Below are 12,365 nucleotides of genomic sequence, written 5' to 3' on the forward strand. Positions count from 1 at the left end.
TCAGGAGACGCGCCTCAATCGCGAGATCGCGTTGTTCCGACCTCATCGCCAGGACAACCTCCGCTCCCGCTGGCGTTTCGCTTCCTGACCGTGGTCCCGTATCAAATGGTTAAATATACCCTTAGGATACCGTATTTCGCGACAGCAGGAGGCTCTTCTAATTCACTTCTCCCCTTTTCCATTTTCCTCTCCACCATCTCGAACTTCTTCTTTCGCCTATCCCCAAGAGTCCTAAAAATTTTACTCCCACTGTACATAGGGACCACTGACCGAGCAAGTACATACTCCTGTTATCACGACGTAATCGCTCGCGACCAAGAAGGTTCAGGTTGTGCCGTGGCCTGTGGGTGGGGCAGCGTCTTTCCCAGCCTAGCACGCTAAAAGAGGGCCAAACAACCTCTTTGCCCTTTCAAGTGGCCTACCCGTCTTTTCCTCCAGCATCCACCTCATCAACATACCTAAGAGCTGCCTCTACCTCACACTTCATTGACGCCTGCTGTATTTTCTCGCGTCACTGTTCATAATTACTCTTGCAGACTCCTCTATACCCTATTTCACAAGCCTTTTTGCTTCTCTTGAGCGTGCTGCGCGTCCCTGAATATACGTGTCGAACCCGATTGACATCAACAAACCACATATACACCAAGATCCGAAAACTTGTCCCACATTCTTCTCGGTTCATCTCATTGCTCTTGCATTATCTCGACCGATTTCTTGAGGTCGACATACTTGCGTCTGGTACGTGCACCCAATGCTGTTGTTGCCTGGGTGTCTGGGTCCACCGTAGGGAATGCTGACTGAAGTCCAGCGACGTGCACAGTTACTGAACCAAGACATTATCTTAAATCTTGCTATAATCTGTCGAGGGCTTTTCCTGCTCCTCGCGCTCTCTTCGCTATGCCTCCGGTAAGGTTCCTCTGGATTTGACGCGTTACAATGAGTCACAACTGCTTCACCCTGGCGACGCGACTTCCTGTGGCTAACACATTGATTTCTGCTTAGGCTCGAAACCTCCGCACGCGAGGCACCATGAATGAAAACGACGAGAATGGTCCCTCAACGCGTCTTACTCGCGCCAAAGCCGCCGCCCTGACAACAGACGCCCCTGCTGCCAATGGAGCCCTCAAGAAACCCCTTCAGACAAAGAAAGCCGCCACTGGCGCCAACGGCACACAAAGAAAACGTGCTGCGCTTGGTGATGTTAGCAATGTCGGAAAGGCGGACAATGGCGAGACCAAGGACGCGAAGAAGGCCACATCCAAGACCGGCCTTACATCAAAAGCTACCATGCAGTCGGGGGGCGTTCAAAAGCTCAGCCGCAGCAATCTATCCCGTACCGCCGTCGGAGCAAAGGACAACAATGTAAAGAAACCTGCCACAGAGGCAAAGCGCCCTGGAAGTGGGTCTGGTATGGGAAGCGCGATGAAGCGCACATCCAGCCAAAAGTCTCTACAGGAAAAGACCATCCAACAAGAAGAGCCTCCCCGCAAGAAGGTCGACATTGAAAAGGTCGTGGAAAAGCAGGCTGAGGCTGTCTCGGTTAAGGGGGATGTTAAGGCAGGGGCACAAACAGAAGAGCTTGAAAAGCCTCAAGATTTCGTTGCCGACCTAGACACTGAGGACCTGGACGACCCCTTGATGGCTGCTGAATACGTGGTGGAGATCTTCGATTACCTTCGCGAGCTGGAGATGGAGACGTTGCCAAACCCTGATTACATCGATCACCAGCCAGACCTTGAGTGGAAGATGCGCGGCATCCTGGTTGACTGGCTCATCGAAGTTCACACTCGCTTCCGTCTTCTTCCTGAAACGCTTTTCCTTGCCGTCAACATTATTGACCGTTTCCTCTCTGCCGAAGTGGTCGCCTTGGACCGTCTCCAGTTGGTTGGTGTTGCTGCCATGTTTATTGCTTCCAAATATGAAGAAGTTCTCTCCCCCCATGTCGCCAATTTCAGCCACGTCGCCGACGAAACCTTCTCTGATAAGGAGATCCTGGATGCCGAACGTCACATTCTGGCCACGCTTGAATACAACATGAGCTATCCCAATCCTATGAACTTCCTGCGCCGTATTTCCAAAGCAGACAACTACGACATTCAAACACGTACTCTTGGAAAGTACTTGATGGAGATTAGCCTGCTTGATCACAGGTTTTTGGGCTACCCTCAGAGCCAAATCGGTGCAGCAGCCATGTACTTAGCTCGTCTGATTTTAGACCGTGGTCCTTGGGTATGCTCCGCTAAGTATTAATCATCCATGGGATTTCATACACTAACTGATGCATAGGATGCCACTCTTGCCCATTACGCTGGCTACACCGAGGAAGAGATTGATGAAGTTTTCCGGTTGATGGTTGACTACCTCCACCGTCCCGTCTGCCACGAAGCATTTTTTAAGAAATATGCAAGCAAGAAGTTCCTTAAGGGTAAGGTTTTTATCCTGAATATCCTGTTCGTGCGTTAACGTCTGAGCAGCCTCTATCATGACACGGCAGTGGGCCAAAAAATACCACCATCTGTACATTGACAGCGCGCTCACAGAGCCGTACAACTCCATCAAAGACAACGAATAGAGAAAAGTGGTCTTCGACAGTCTGCGTATTCGTTATCTGAGGCTAGGAGTTGGTTGATTTATGTTGGCATTTTGTTTGTGATGGGTTAGGCAACTCTTGCATATGTTTACGACTGCATCCTGGTTCAATTGCGGACATTGGCATTCTTCGGTTCCTCGGGGGGGTGTCTGGCGCTTTTTGTTTTAATGGCTTGTTTCTATTCACTTCTCTATAACTTCTTGGTGTCTCCGGGATACTTTGCCTTTGCTTAATGAACTTTTCTGACGTTCAGCAATACTACATGTTATCATATTCTACCGGGCCGGAGTGCAGTGGCCATGTTAACTTTGAGCTGGTATGGCGGCGTTGATGTTTAGAAGATTCTTTATATATTTAAGCGGGGCCCGACAGCAGCCGAGGTTCTCAGTCTACTGTGTACCTCCTACCTACCACCATTTTTTAGACTGTTGATTCTTCTTTTATCACCCACTATTCCATCAATATCAGTTGCAGAGGATGTCTCCAGCATGTCCCTTTTGTAGCATAGCCGCTGCCCACCCGCCTGTGCGCCCATCCGCACATCGCCAACCAACGGACTCCACGCTCTCAGCAGCTACACCTACCCCAGGCGAAGATGGCCACGCCTTCATCGTACTTTCTACAAAACATGTTCTTGCATTCTTGGACATAATGCCCCTCACGCGCGGTCACATTCTCGTTGTCCCGCGCCGCCATTATGAGAAGCTAACTGAAGTGGGGGTTGGTGTCAGTCGGGAGGTATGGTACCGGATAAGTCCTTGTTGAATGATATTTTACAACTCTATGGTGAATAAAACCATTAATATAGGCTTAGCTCGGAACATGGCTTCCTATCCTGTCTCGCGCCGTGATGAGGACCGTGTTTGGTGAGAGTGAAAGCCAGAACACAGATGGTACTACCACAGATCCAAGCTGGAACTGGAACGTTGTCCAAAATAACGGTATTCTTCTCTTTTCCTATATATCCGTACGAGCATCTGATGCTAAAGTGATGATATGTAAAAGGTGTCGGGGCCGCTCAGGTCGTTCCGCACGTACACTTCCACATCGTGCCTAGACCGCCGTTAGGCGCGGCGGGCACAGCGGCCAAAATGAGTTTTGTGATGTTTGGCCGGGGGAAGAGAGAAGACCTGGACGATGAGGAGGCGGAAAAACTTATTGCTGATCTGAGGATGGAGATTGCAAGGGAGGTCGAAAGGGTTAGATCAGTAGAGGGGTTGGATCTTGAGGAGGAGTTTACTGAAAATGAAGGGTTTGAACGGGAAGGGAAGGGAAGGTTGTGAGCCTAGAAGATGAGCGAAACTTGCTGCTACCTTTTCCTCCACAGATGTCATGTTCGACAATGGCCTCATCTCGGGATACAGGTGTTACAGATATTGGGTGTTTATTGAGTAAGCTATGTATATAGTGCATGTCATTGGGAAGCCGGACTTGAGCTTTTGGGATTTTTCATGAAGTACTTTCGAAAGGTTAGGACGTGCCCCTAATGGAGAAGTAAGAGTGGGAAACAGTGGACATACAATTCTCCTGAAAGCATTCAGATCATCGGCCGACACACCAGCGGCATCATCCTTCCGCCGCCCCGATGATACGTCGGACAATACGCCCTCAGGGAGTCTCCGGTATGTGATAAGACGTCGTGACCCTAACGAAGAAATCGAAAGCATTAAACTGTGCTCATTAAAGTGATGGATTGTTCAGAGCATCAAGATACTTACAGTTGTTGAACGGCTGCACGGAAATGCTAAGAACTTCGAGATTTTCCTGCATCGGGACAGAGAGTTCTGCTTCTTCCTCGCCGGATGTTGGCATCCACATGCATAAACGCCCACCGGTGACGAGAGTACGTGCTGCAAAAATGAGGATATCGTTCATCATGGCTTCGAAGCCGTAGGGTTTCTTCGGCGGGATGTAGCCGGGTCGACTGGGAAAGATTAGCAGGCAAGGCGTGGGCTAGACCTTAGAAGAGGACATACCGATGCGCAGGAACCCCGTCGATAATGAGCTCCTCCTTACGACGGCTAGTATCCCTCGATCCAAGTACCCGTAGACCCTCACGAACACCATAAGGTGGATCGCAGACAATCCCATCTAGAAACTGCTTGCCCAATAACGGCGTATTGGTCAAGTCTGAAGTGAAACAATCGCCAAATTTGCTGCTGATACCGTACTGCTGGAAGTTCAACTGTACTCCCGTCATCTTCCACTTATGCATCTCCTTCCCACGGAAGCTCCGTCCATCAATATCAGAGCCTAACGTGATTGCTCCGAAATGCGCCGCTGCAACACAGAAACTGCCCGTACCGACGAAGGGATCATAGAATAATTTTCCCGGCGCCGCATTAGCCATATTGGCAGTAATCAGGCTCAGCTCCGCATCCATAGATGTGGTACTGATATAGCGTCGCTTCTTTAAATCATACTTATTCACTACCTCACGACTACTCTCCGCAAGCTTGCGCGCCAGGTAAATGTTCACAGGAGCCGAATCCAGCTTGGACGGCAGTGGATGCTGCGACATACCAGTAGCAGCGGTAGGGTTATGCGTGCGATCGTAGTACTGCTCCATGACCCAAAAGTCTTCCTCAGCATTTTTCATTGAGATGGGACCCTCAAAGCCCAAATACGAGAACGACTGGATGATCTCTGTCTTTTGGGCCGAGCTACGCTTGCCGGCGAAGCTTTCCACGTTAAATTTGAAGGATGCTTGCTTGTATTGCTTCCAGAGGTGCTGCGTCCGCCTGCGGACGTCGGCATGCAGGGCCTCATAGGTAGTACCGTGGCCCCAGAGCTCGAAGATGTCCCTTGCTAGAATGCTGCGAGAAATGAGAATACGCGCAGTTTCTTCATTTGCAAGCCGGACGATGCAGTACGGAGACTGGAAAGTATTAGTTCATGATTTTATCCTTCCCAGTGTTAAGAGAGGGGTATTTCAGTATAGCCCCGCACTCAGCTAAGAAAAGCGCTTTTGTGACCTCGGAAAAATCGAGAAGACAAACACTTACTATCTGGTCATAATGAAGGATTTCAAGTTCAATATTGTGTAAGTTGGCCAGTGCCTGAAGTTCCGGTTGTCGGAAGGTTTCATGGGTTTGAGCGAAGCGGATAAGGTACTCCATCCTTGGTGCAGCGCTTAGAGTCCTGAGCTGGTAGCTGGAATAATATCCTGTGAGAGAAAACCAGCAAGAATCGTGGTATGACTTGTACTGTGATCTGTTGGGCAAGGATGTGGCGCTAGGTGAGATGGAGGTTGGAATGAGATTTTTTTCTCCCCAAAGAATAAAACTGGGACGTACACCAGGGAGACGGGCTTAGAATTACCAACATCGAGACACACGCCTACCAATATTCGAGTGAATCAGAAAGAATTTAAGTTGAGAGAAGCAAGTTCAATGTCGGAGAAATTGGTATGTTCGCGCAACCACAATCGTTCTATAACATACACGTAAATGCCCTATATCCTTTCGGCATACTTACATGGGAATCTCTCGACATCATTAGAAAATCAAAATAAAATGAAAAGGATTATCATAGCCAAGCACTCTTCCAGCCTTCAAAAATATCATAACATGACGCCATCCTCAGTAAAGACAGACCAAGCGCAAGAACCGTCTGACCAGAAACTCCACCGCTATGCTATCCGCTAACCTTGAATACATGTCGTGATCCGTATCCGAAAACTGGAGTGACATCGACCTTTTCGTCTGGGGATATCATCTCATGCTTCAATTCCCATCCGGCCCTACGGCAGAGCTCGGACACCACTACATCGCAGTCGCCTAACAAATCGATATCAAAGTTCGTATGTGCTACAGGCTGTGTGGGAAGTTAGCAGCACAATCCATAGCACTGTAGTCTGAGACGTACGGTACGGGATATGTATATTTGAGGTATGTGAGGTGGCAGCACGCCTGGAACCTCCGCCACCGGTGCAACTTTCAGAGACGTCCCAATGACAATGACCAAGTCCACCTTGTCTCGGTCATGGTGCAGGAGACGGCGCCCAAACTCGTCGGGGAGATCTTCTCCAAAGAAAGTGATGTCCGGCTGAGCGAGTGATTTAGTGACCGGACCAGAAGTAAAACCGGTTTCGTCTACTAACCTTCATTACCCCTGGCGTTGGTATCTCGTAGTCCTCCCCATCAGAGCTGTCTTCTCCACTTTTGCTTCTATCCTTGTGAGCACTAGTGCTGTTGCGCTTCCGCTTCTGTCCTTGTGGTTTCTGCGAATCTTCGGCAATGCGCTTGCGACACTGTGCGCATTCAGGAATCAAACCTTTTTTTATATCATCGTAAATTTCGTCCCCAGCAACCTTATACTGACATTTGACACAAGTGGCTGTGGCAAAAGAGCCGTGGCACTGTACAATGTTTTCAGGGAACACGCCTGCGTTGGCCTCGATATTGTCGATATTTTGGGTGTAGTTGGTAAGCAGTTTTCCTTTATCCTGAAGCAACCGGATAAACCCATGAGTTGGTGAAAACTTCTTCTCAGTCGGAAGGATATCCTTCGCAATCGAATAAAAAATACCCGGGTCCTCGCGGAAGATGCGAATATCAAAGACTTCTTGAGGATCATTTAAGCCAAGATTTTCCAGCTTTGAGTAAAGGCCAGTGTCCTTGGATCTAAAGTCCGGAATTCCAAGACTCGTTGAAATCTGCTGCCATCAGTACATAGGATACTTCAGAAGTTAAGCGCCGCACTTACACCTGCACCCGTCAGGACAATAATATTCTTTGACTCCTTGAGAAGTTTTACGGCATCATCAACCGAGTTGTATTGTGGCAATTTTTGACGTCTCGCGAACTCCCGAGAGATGGCGATCGCAAGTAACGGATGATAAGCCTCGTCCGGTGCACCTTCGAGAAAAGATGGAGGAAGAATCCCAAAGGCAGTACAAAGCTTCTTCGCGGTCACCGTGTCGCGAGCAATCGTCTCCTCCACAAATTGCGCTTTGCCAACTTCATGCAGCCTCTTCCGAAACTCAATAGCCTCCTCTAGGGTACAAGCTCCGGGTATTGCTAATTCAAGGTACGTGGTCAGCCAGTGATTTGGGCTTCGGCTAGGGCATATGTCTGGCTACTTACTTCCGTCGCGAAGTTGGTCATCGCGAATCATCTGGATGGCATCCTCGTAAAGGGACTGAGTCTCCCACTCATCATCCAGCGCATCGCTGTCAGACTCGTACTCGGACTGCGAGTTTGAACCCTTTTCCTCCGGAGCGGCGTTCTCTTGCGGGAGGCTTCTTTCCACCTCCGCGGCTTCTATCTCCACCAGCGGAGCCTTCAACGGCGGGCTCTCCCCACGGGGCGCTGAAGCAAGGTCCATCCTGGTGATGGGATTGAGCAACCTTCAGCAGCCTCTAGATATGCCGACTGAATCACTCACATTGAGTTTTTCGCCACGCCATTACAGGACGATTGGCTCTGCACCATTGTACGGGAAACGTGATCGGAGAAATATTGATCCGGCATATTCCGATATGGATCACGTCTTATCTCCAGCTGATAGCAGGATCTCATTATCAAGCATTGTAGGAAGTGGAGTGGTGAACAAGACAACTTTTCTATTGGTATCATTATGGACATTCGTTCTATTAACAATTACGAGTCGGCCATCTCATGATCACTGTCGGACTCAATCCCCTCCCACTCCTCTTCACCTTCACCCTCACCATCTTCGACATTGCTGTCGTCTTCCATCTCTTCCCCCAGCTCCTTGTTCATAGCCTCCACTAGCTCGAGAGCGTGTTCTTTCAACCTTTCATCCTCGTACTGAACAAGATCATACAGCATCAAACTCTGTTTAAGCCACTCTCTACTGGCCACAAGCGATGCATGCCTCTTAGACTCCGGCGTCTCATTTGACTCGGCTTCCGGGTCTCTTGGAGCTTCGCCTATTTCGGCCAAAAGCTGGAGACACCAGCCTCCTAGATACCATGCCTCCACACTCTGGTCGTCTTCTAAAATCAAGCGCTCGAGTACTTCTAGCGCCTCCAGCAACATGGAGACCTCCATTAGGAGACGAGAAAGACTGATTCTTGTTGGGAAGTCAGGGACATGCGGATCTTCTGGGGGCAAATCTTTCCACAGCTCAAGACTCCTTGAAAGTGCTGCCCGCGCATCATCCTCTCTTAATTGCGAGATTCGAATAGACGCCAGCGTCTGGAGGACTTCGGGAGAGCTGGGCTGAACTAGGAGGGCTTCCGTGATCAGGTTCTCACAGCGAGATTCCGCGTCTTCCTCCCATCTGAAAATGTCAGCTTGATAAGAGGCTCGGGAGAAAGCAATAAAAAACAGGGGCGACCTACGAAAGATCTGTCATATAGATCTCTGCAACACCACAAAGGGCATTTGCCATCTTCCTTTTCTTCTCTTCCAACTCCAATGCTTGTGTAGGGCCGTTATTCGCTTCGAGTTGTTGAATAACGCCCCTCAGAGCCCCCACCCCTTTCTCAAACCATTGAACACTGTCCTTCCCACCAAGCTCACTCAATTGAGCCAGCCAAAGGAACTTTTCAGCGCCGCCTCCCTCAGACTCAGGGATAGAACCAGTTGGATCAAGCTCGACCGCCTGTAGAAAATGTTTCCTTGCGAGGTCAATCTCGCCTAACTCAACGTAGATCTCCGCAATCGTATTCAAACTTGAAAGCTGCGCGGGGGAATTGGAGGTCGCAATCTCGAGCGCCTGCTGGGCTATCGAAAGCGCAGCATCGGCTTGTCCGGTCTGGAGAAGTATTGTCGCTTGCTCGAGAAGCTTCCTAGGATCTTCGTTCATCTTCCGTTTTGAGATCGAGCCGCCGGCGCTCAAGACGGACTTTTCGCGGGTTTTGGAAGCTTTCTTCTTGTGAGGTCTGGGCTTCCCCATGGTATGGCTGTCGTAATAAAGAACGTACTATGTATGATGTCCCAGTAGATGTTGACCTTTCCTCAAGGATAATTATATATTCAAGTATTTCTCGCAGATCGCTCACATAAAAGAATCAAGTGTATTCCCCGACTTGGGTGGAACAATTTTGGTCGCTTTTCTTATCTGTTTGTTCGGTTTGCAGGAGGGTCCGGCGGTGATCTGGTTCAGTCACCAGAATTGAGCCGGGCGACTTCCAGCTCGAGATCTACATTAAGCAACCTAAATAATTGTCTTTATAGGCTATATCCTCGCCGTGGCCTTCTTTCTTTCTTTCTTTCTTTTTTCTCTCCCTGAAAATACCTTCTCTGTACATACTACGGAAGTAGTTAATTTCTCTCTGAACAATTTGCAGGATACCCCTCCTCAATACTGAAGCCAGGATGGGCCGCGAGGACCAGATCGAAGAGCGCGAGGTGCTCGATTCCATATTCCCGGAAGAAATTACAGGTACAACATCATAGATGACTGATCAGCTAGAAGGTTGACGGCTGCTGACCCAATGCAGATGTGTCCGACACTTCATACCGGATATCAATCACGCTCGACGCTCCAGACAACGACGAACAAAGCCAAGAAGCCGAACCTCCTATCCTTATCCTCCAAGTCACCTATCCTGAAGAGTACCCTGATGTTGCGCCAGAACTAGACCTCACAGCCCCAACCAATGCCCCCAAACACCCCCGTCTAGATATTAGCGAGGATCGCGACCGACTACTCGAAGCTCTTCAGCCGACTATCGAAGAGAACATGGGAATGGCGATGGTATTCACGCTTGTCAGTGCGCTTAAGGAAAGTGCCGAGTTACTCATGGTGGAACGTGTGAACGCTGTGCATGCGGTGCAGGAAATGGAGGCTGCGAAGGCGGAGGAGGAGGAGAATAGGAAGTTCCAGGGGACTGCCGTGAACAGGGAAACATTCTTGGAATGGCTAGATAAATTTAAGAAGGAGATGGAAGAGGAGGTGAGGAAGAAGAGGGAGGAGAAGGAGGCGGAGGAGAAAAAGGCAAATAAAAAGGGCCCTGTCAAAGAGGAGAAGAAACTTACGGGAAAGCAGCTTTGGGAGAGGGGGTTGGCTGGGAAAGCAGACTTTGATGAGGAGTATGAGGAAACTATGCCGGCTGCTGTAGATAAGATGAAAATAACGGCGTAGGATATCTCTCCTGGAATAAACTCTATGTGAAGCCTATGCGATGTGGAAGATTTATGCTCCATGAAACGCGACTTCAGGCTAGATGCAAGCTCAATTGTACATGGAAGTAAACTTCATGATAAGGGGGGGAACATGCTTGAGGTTACATAGGAAAACCTCCCGAACGACGGTTCATGATCTAGGCAGATTTTATTCACAAACCTTAATAACCCATGGGAATTTCTCGATTGGTAAATTCTGCCAGACGGCAGTGATCGTTTGCTTTCAGGCTGGCGGACGACCTAGCACGTTCGGTAGTTCCAGCAGCGGCCTGCACGCCGGAACATGCACTGTGCATAGTCAATGATGCTGTACAAGAAGCATGTCGTGTTTGTTGACCCGGCATAACCCAGCGGCTGCGGCATGCATTGAAGACCACAAGCTATCCAAACTTGATTGTGAATTGCCGCAAAATAGCTCAGGATATCAGTCCATGGCAGGCATGAGAATGGGCCTTCAGTTGAAGTAGATATAAGCGTGGTATTGTGCGAAGAGACAATCTCAGGTCTCCGCCGATATGTTTAGTTTCTTCAGAATATTTTTCCTGCTCAGCACCATTCTCTTTTTTTTCTTCTCATCGTCATGGTTCCCCTCTTTAGCATGTTTCTCCTCTTCAGATTTCTGCTCCTCTTCGGCTAACTTGCGCTCTGCAAGGACAATTTCCCACATGGAGCGCGCAAGCGCTTGCTTCCGTCGGTTGTCCTCGCCTATGCGACGATAGACTTCGTCAAAAGCGGCGCGAGGTGCGCTAGACCACCTTTCTTCGCCTTCCCCCCTCCCGTTAGTCAACTCGTCCCATTGATCTTCATCTTCGCCGAAGAGTATTTCTGGCTCCAGCCTTTCGCGACGCTCTACCAATTTCTGTCGTTCTGCGAGTTTTCTCCGTATCATGCGGCTGAGGGATTGTGGCTGCGGTTTCTTAATGCGCAGGAATGGAATACCGCTGGCATTAACTAGGACTGGCACACGACGCTTGCCGCTCACAATAGGTCGAGGGCGCTCTAGTATAGAAGTTGCATCTGGATGCCGTTGAGCTGTCGCCTCCTGGAATCGCCGGTTTTCCTCCGCCCTTATTTGCTTTTTGTTCGGCTGCTTGACGGGACGAATGTGAGATAACACGTTCTGAAGTTCTCTCTTCTGTTCCTTAGTTGATTGGGCTTTGGCAAGTATTCGCCACACAAGACCGGTGTCATCTTCATTTCCTAGTGCAGCCGAGTCGATAAGGTCAAGTGCCTGACAATTTTAGCCAGCGGTCAATGCAAGGGGACAAATGACTGCATACTTCGTATCCAGCCTTAAGCGCGTTTGCCGTCTGAGAGGGGCTTTGGAGGTTTTTATATTTGCGAAATCGTTCTCGAACGTGCGCCTGTGGAGAAACGAGTTCTGGCCGACGTCGCTGTAGGTCCCTACATCGTAGAAGGAGTGCCCTGTAGAGTGCTAAGCCTAATGAATGCGTTTGTAAGTAGGGTTATTTAAGATGAAGGGGGATTTTTGAGCTTACATGCAACCCGATGGGCAGATGATTTCTTGGGTACAACCAGATGGTGCATTCTTCTTTCCCTGTAGATTCGGAGTTCGGCCGGTCATGGCGGAGGTGATAAAAGATAGACCACGTCACGTGCAGCATACTAATAGATCCCTTCTATTCATAGTTGATATAAAGAGAATTTTTTGTAGC

The 12,365-nt window shown here is 49.3% G+C and overlaps 7 protein-coding genes across 7 annotated transcripts, besides 1 other annotated feature; 2 read left to right on the forward strand and 5 right to left on the reverse strand.

Moving 5' to 3' along the window:
* Positions 1-12,365: part of a sequence feature (contig 1.61 483..865047(-1)) that runs on past both edges of the window.
* Positions 222-2,860, forward strand: nimE (B-type cyclin nimE). Its single transcript, XM_656160.2, has 5 exons — positions 222-738; positions 809-906; positions 1,003-2,229; positions 2,287-2,425; positions 2,475-2,860. The coding sequence occupies exons 2-5, from the start codon at positions 898-900 to the stop codon at positions 2,570-2,572; spliced, it is 1,473 nt and encodes a 490-aa protein (XP_661252.2). The 5' UTR covers positions 222-738; positions 809-897; the 3' UTR covers positions 2,573-2,860.
* Positions 3,055-3,286, reverse strand: ANIA_11407 (uncharacterized protein; the record flags this gene model as incomplete). The annotated part of the gene is made up of 2 exons (XM_050611475.1): positions 3,055-3,170; positions 3,253-3,286. 2 exons carry the CDS (start codon positions 3,284-3,286, stop codon positions 3,055-3,057), a joined length of 150 nt encoding a protein of 49 aa, XP_050467502.1.
* On the reverse strand, positions 3,958-5,709 carry ANIA_10450 (tRNA (guanine-N2-)-methyltransferase; the record flags this gene model as incomplete). The annotated part of the gene is made up of 4 exons (XM_050611476.1): positions 3,958-4,235; positions 4,309-4,514; positions 4,567-5,468; positions 5,596-5,709. 4 exons carry the CDS (start codon positions 5,707-5,709, stop codon positions 3,958-3,960), a joined length of 1,500 nt encoding a protein of 499 aa, XP_050467503.1.
* On the reverse strand, positions 6,224-7,975 carry ANIA_10449 (putative histone deacetylase SIR2). The gene is made up of 5 exons (XM_050611477.1): positions 7,678-7,975; positions 7,298-7,611; positions 6,693-7,247; positions 6,458-6,637; positions 6,224-6,406 (listed from the first exon to the last, which is right to left on the reverse strand). The coding sequence occupies exons 1-5, from the start codon at positions 7,916-7,918 to the stop codon at positions 6,227-6,229; spliced, it is 1,470 nt and encodes a 489-aa protein (XP_050467504.1). The 5' UTR covers positions 7,919-7,975; the 3' UTR covers positions 6,224-6,226.
* ANIA_10433 (ACL4 family protein) lies at positions 8,161-9,552 on the reverse strand. The gene is made up of 2 exons (XM_050611478.1): positions 9,020-9,552; positions 8,161-8,907 (listed from the first exon to the last, which is right to left on the reverse strand). Exons 1-2 carry the CDS (start codon positions 9,455-9,457, stop codon positions 8,194-8,196), a joined length of 1,152 nt encoding a protein of 383 aa, XP_050467505.1. The 5' UTR covers positions 9,458-9,552; the 3' UTR covers positions 8,161-8,193.
* ANIA_03646 (RWD domain-containing protein) lies at positions 9,729-10,696 on the forward strand. The gene is made up of 2 exons (XM_656158.2): positions 9,729-9,946; positions 10,005-10,696. Exons 1-2 carry the CDS (start codon positions 9,880-9,882, stop codon positions 10,646-10,648), a joined length of 711 nt encoding a protein of 236 aa, XP_661250.1. The 5' UTR covers positions 9,729-9,879; the 3' UTR covers positions 10,649-10,696.
* Positions 11,189-12,237, reverse strand: ANIA_03645 (uncharacterized protein; the record flags this gene model as incomplete). The annotated part of the gene is made up of 3 exons (XM_050611479.1): positions 11,189-11,920; positions 11,970-12,130; positions 12,189-12,237. 3 exons carry the CDS (start codon positions 12,235-12,237, stop codon positions 11,189-11,191), a joined length of 942 nt encoding a protein of 313 aa, XP_050467506.1.

This window comes from Aspergillus nidulans, chromosome II (assembly GCF_000011425.1).
Source record: "Aspergillus nidulans FGSC A4 chromosome II".
NCBI lineage: Eukaryota > Fungi > Ascomycota > Eurotiomycetes > Eurotiales > Aspergillaceae > Aspergillus > Aspergillus nidulans.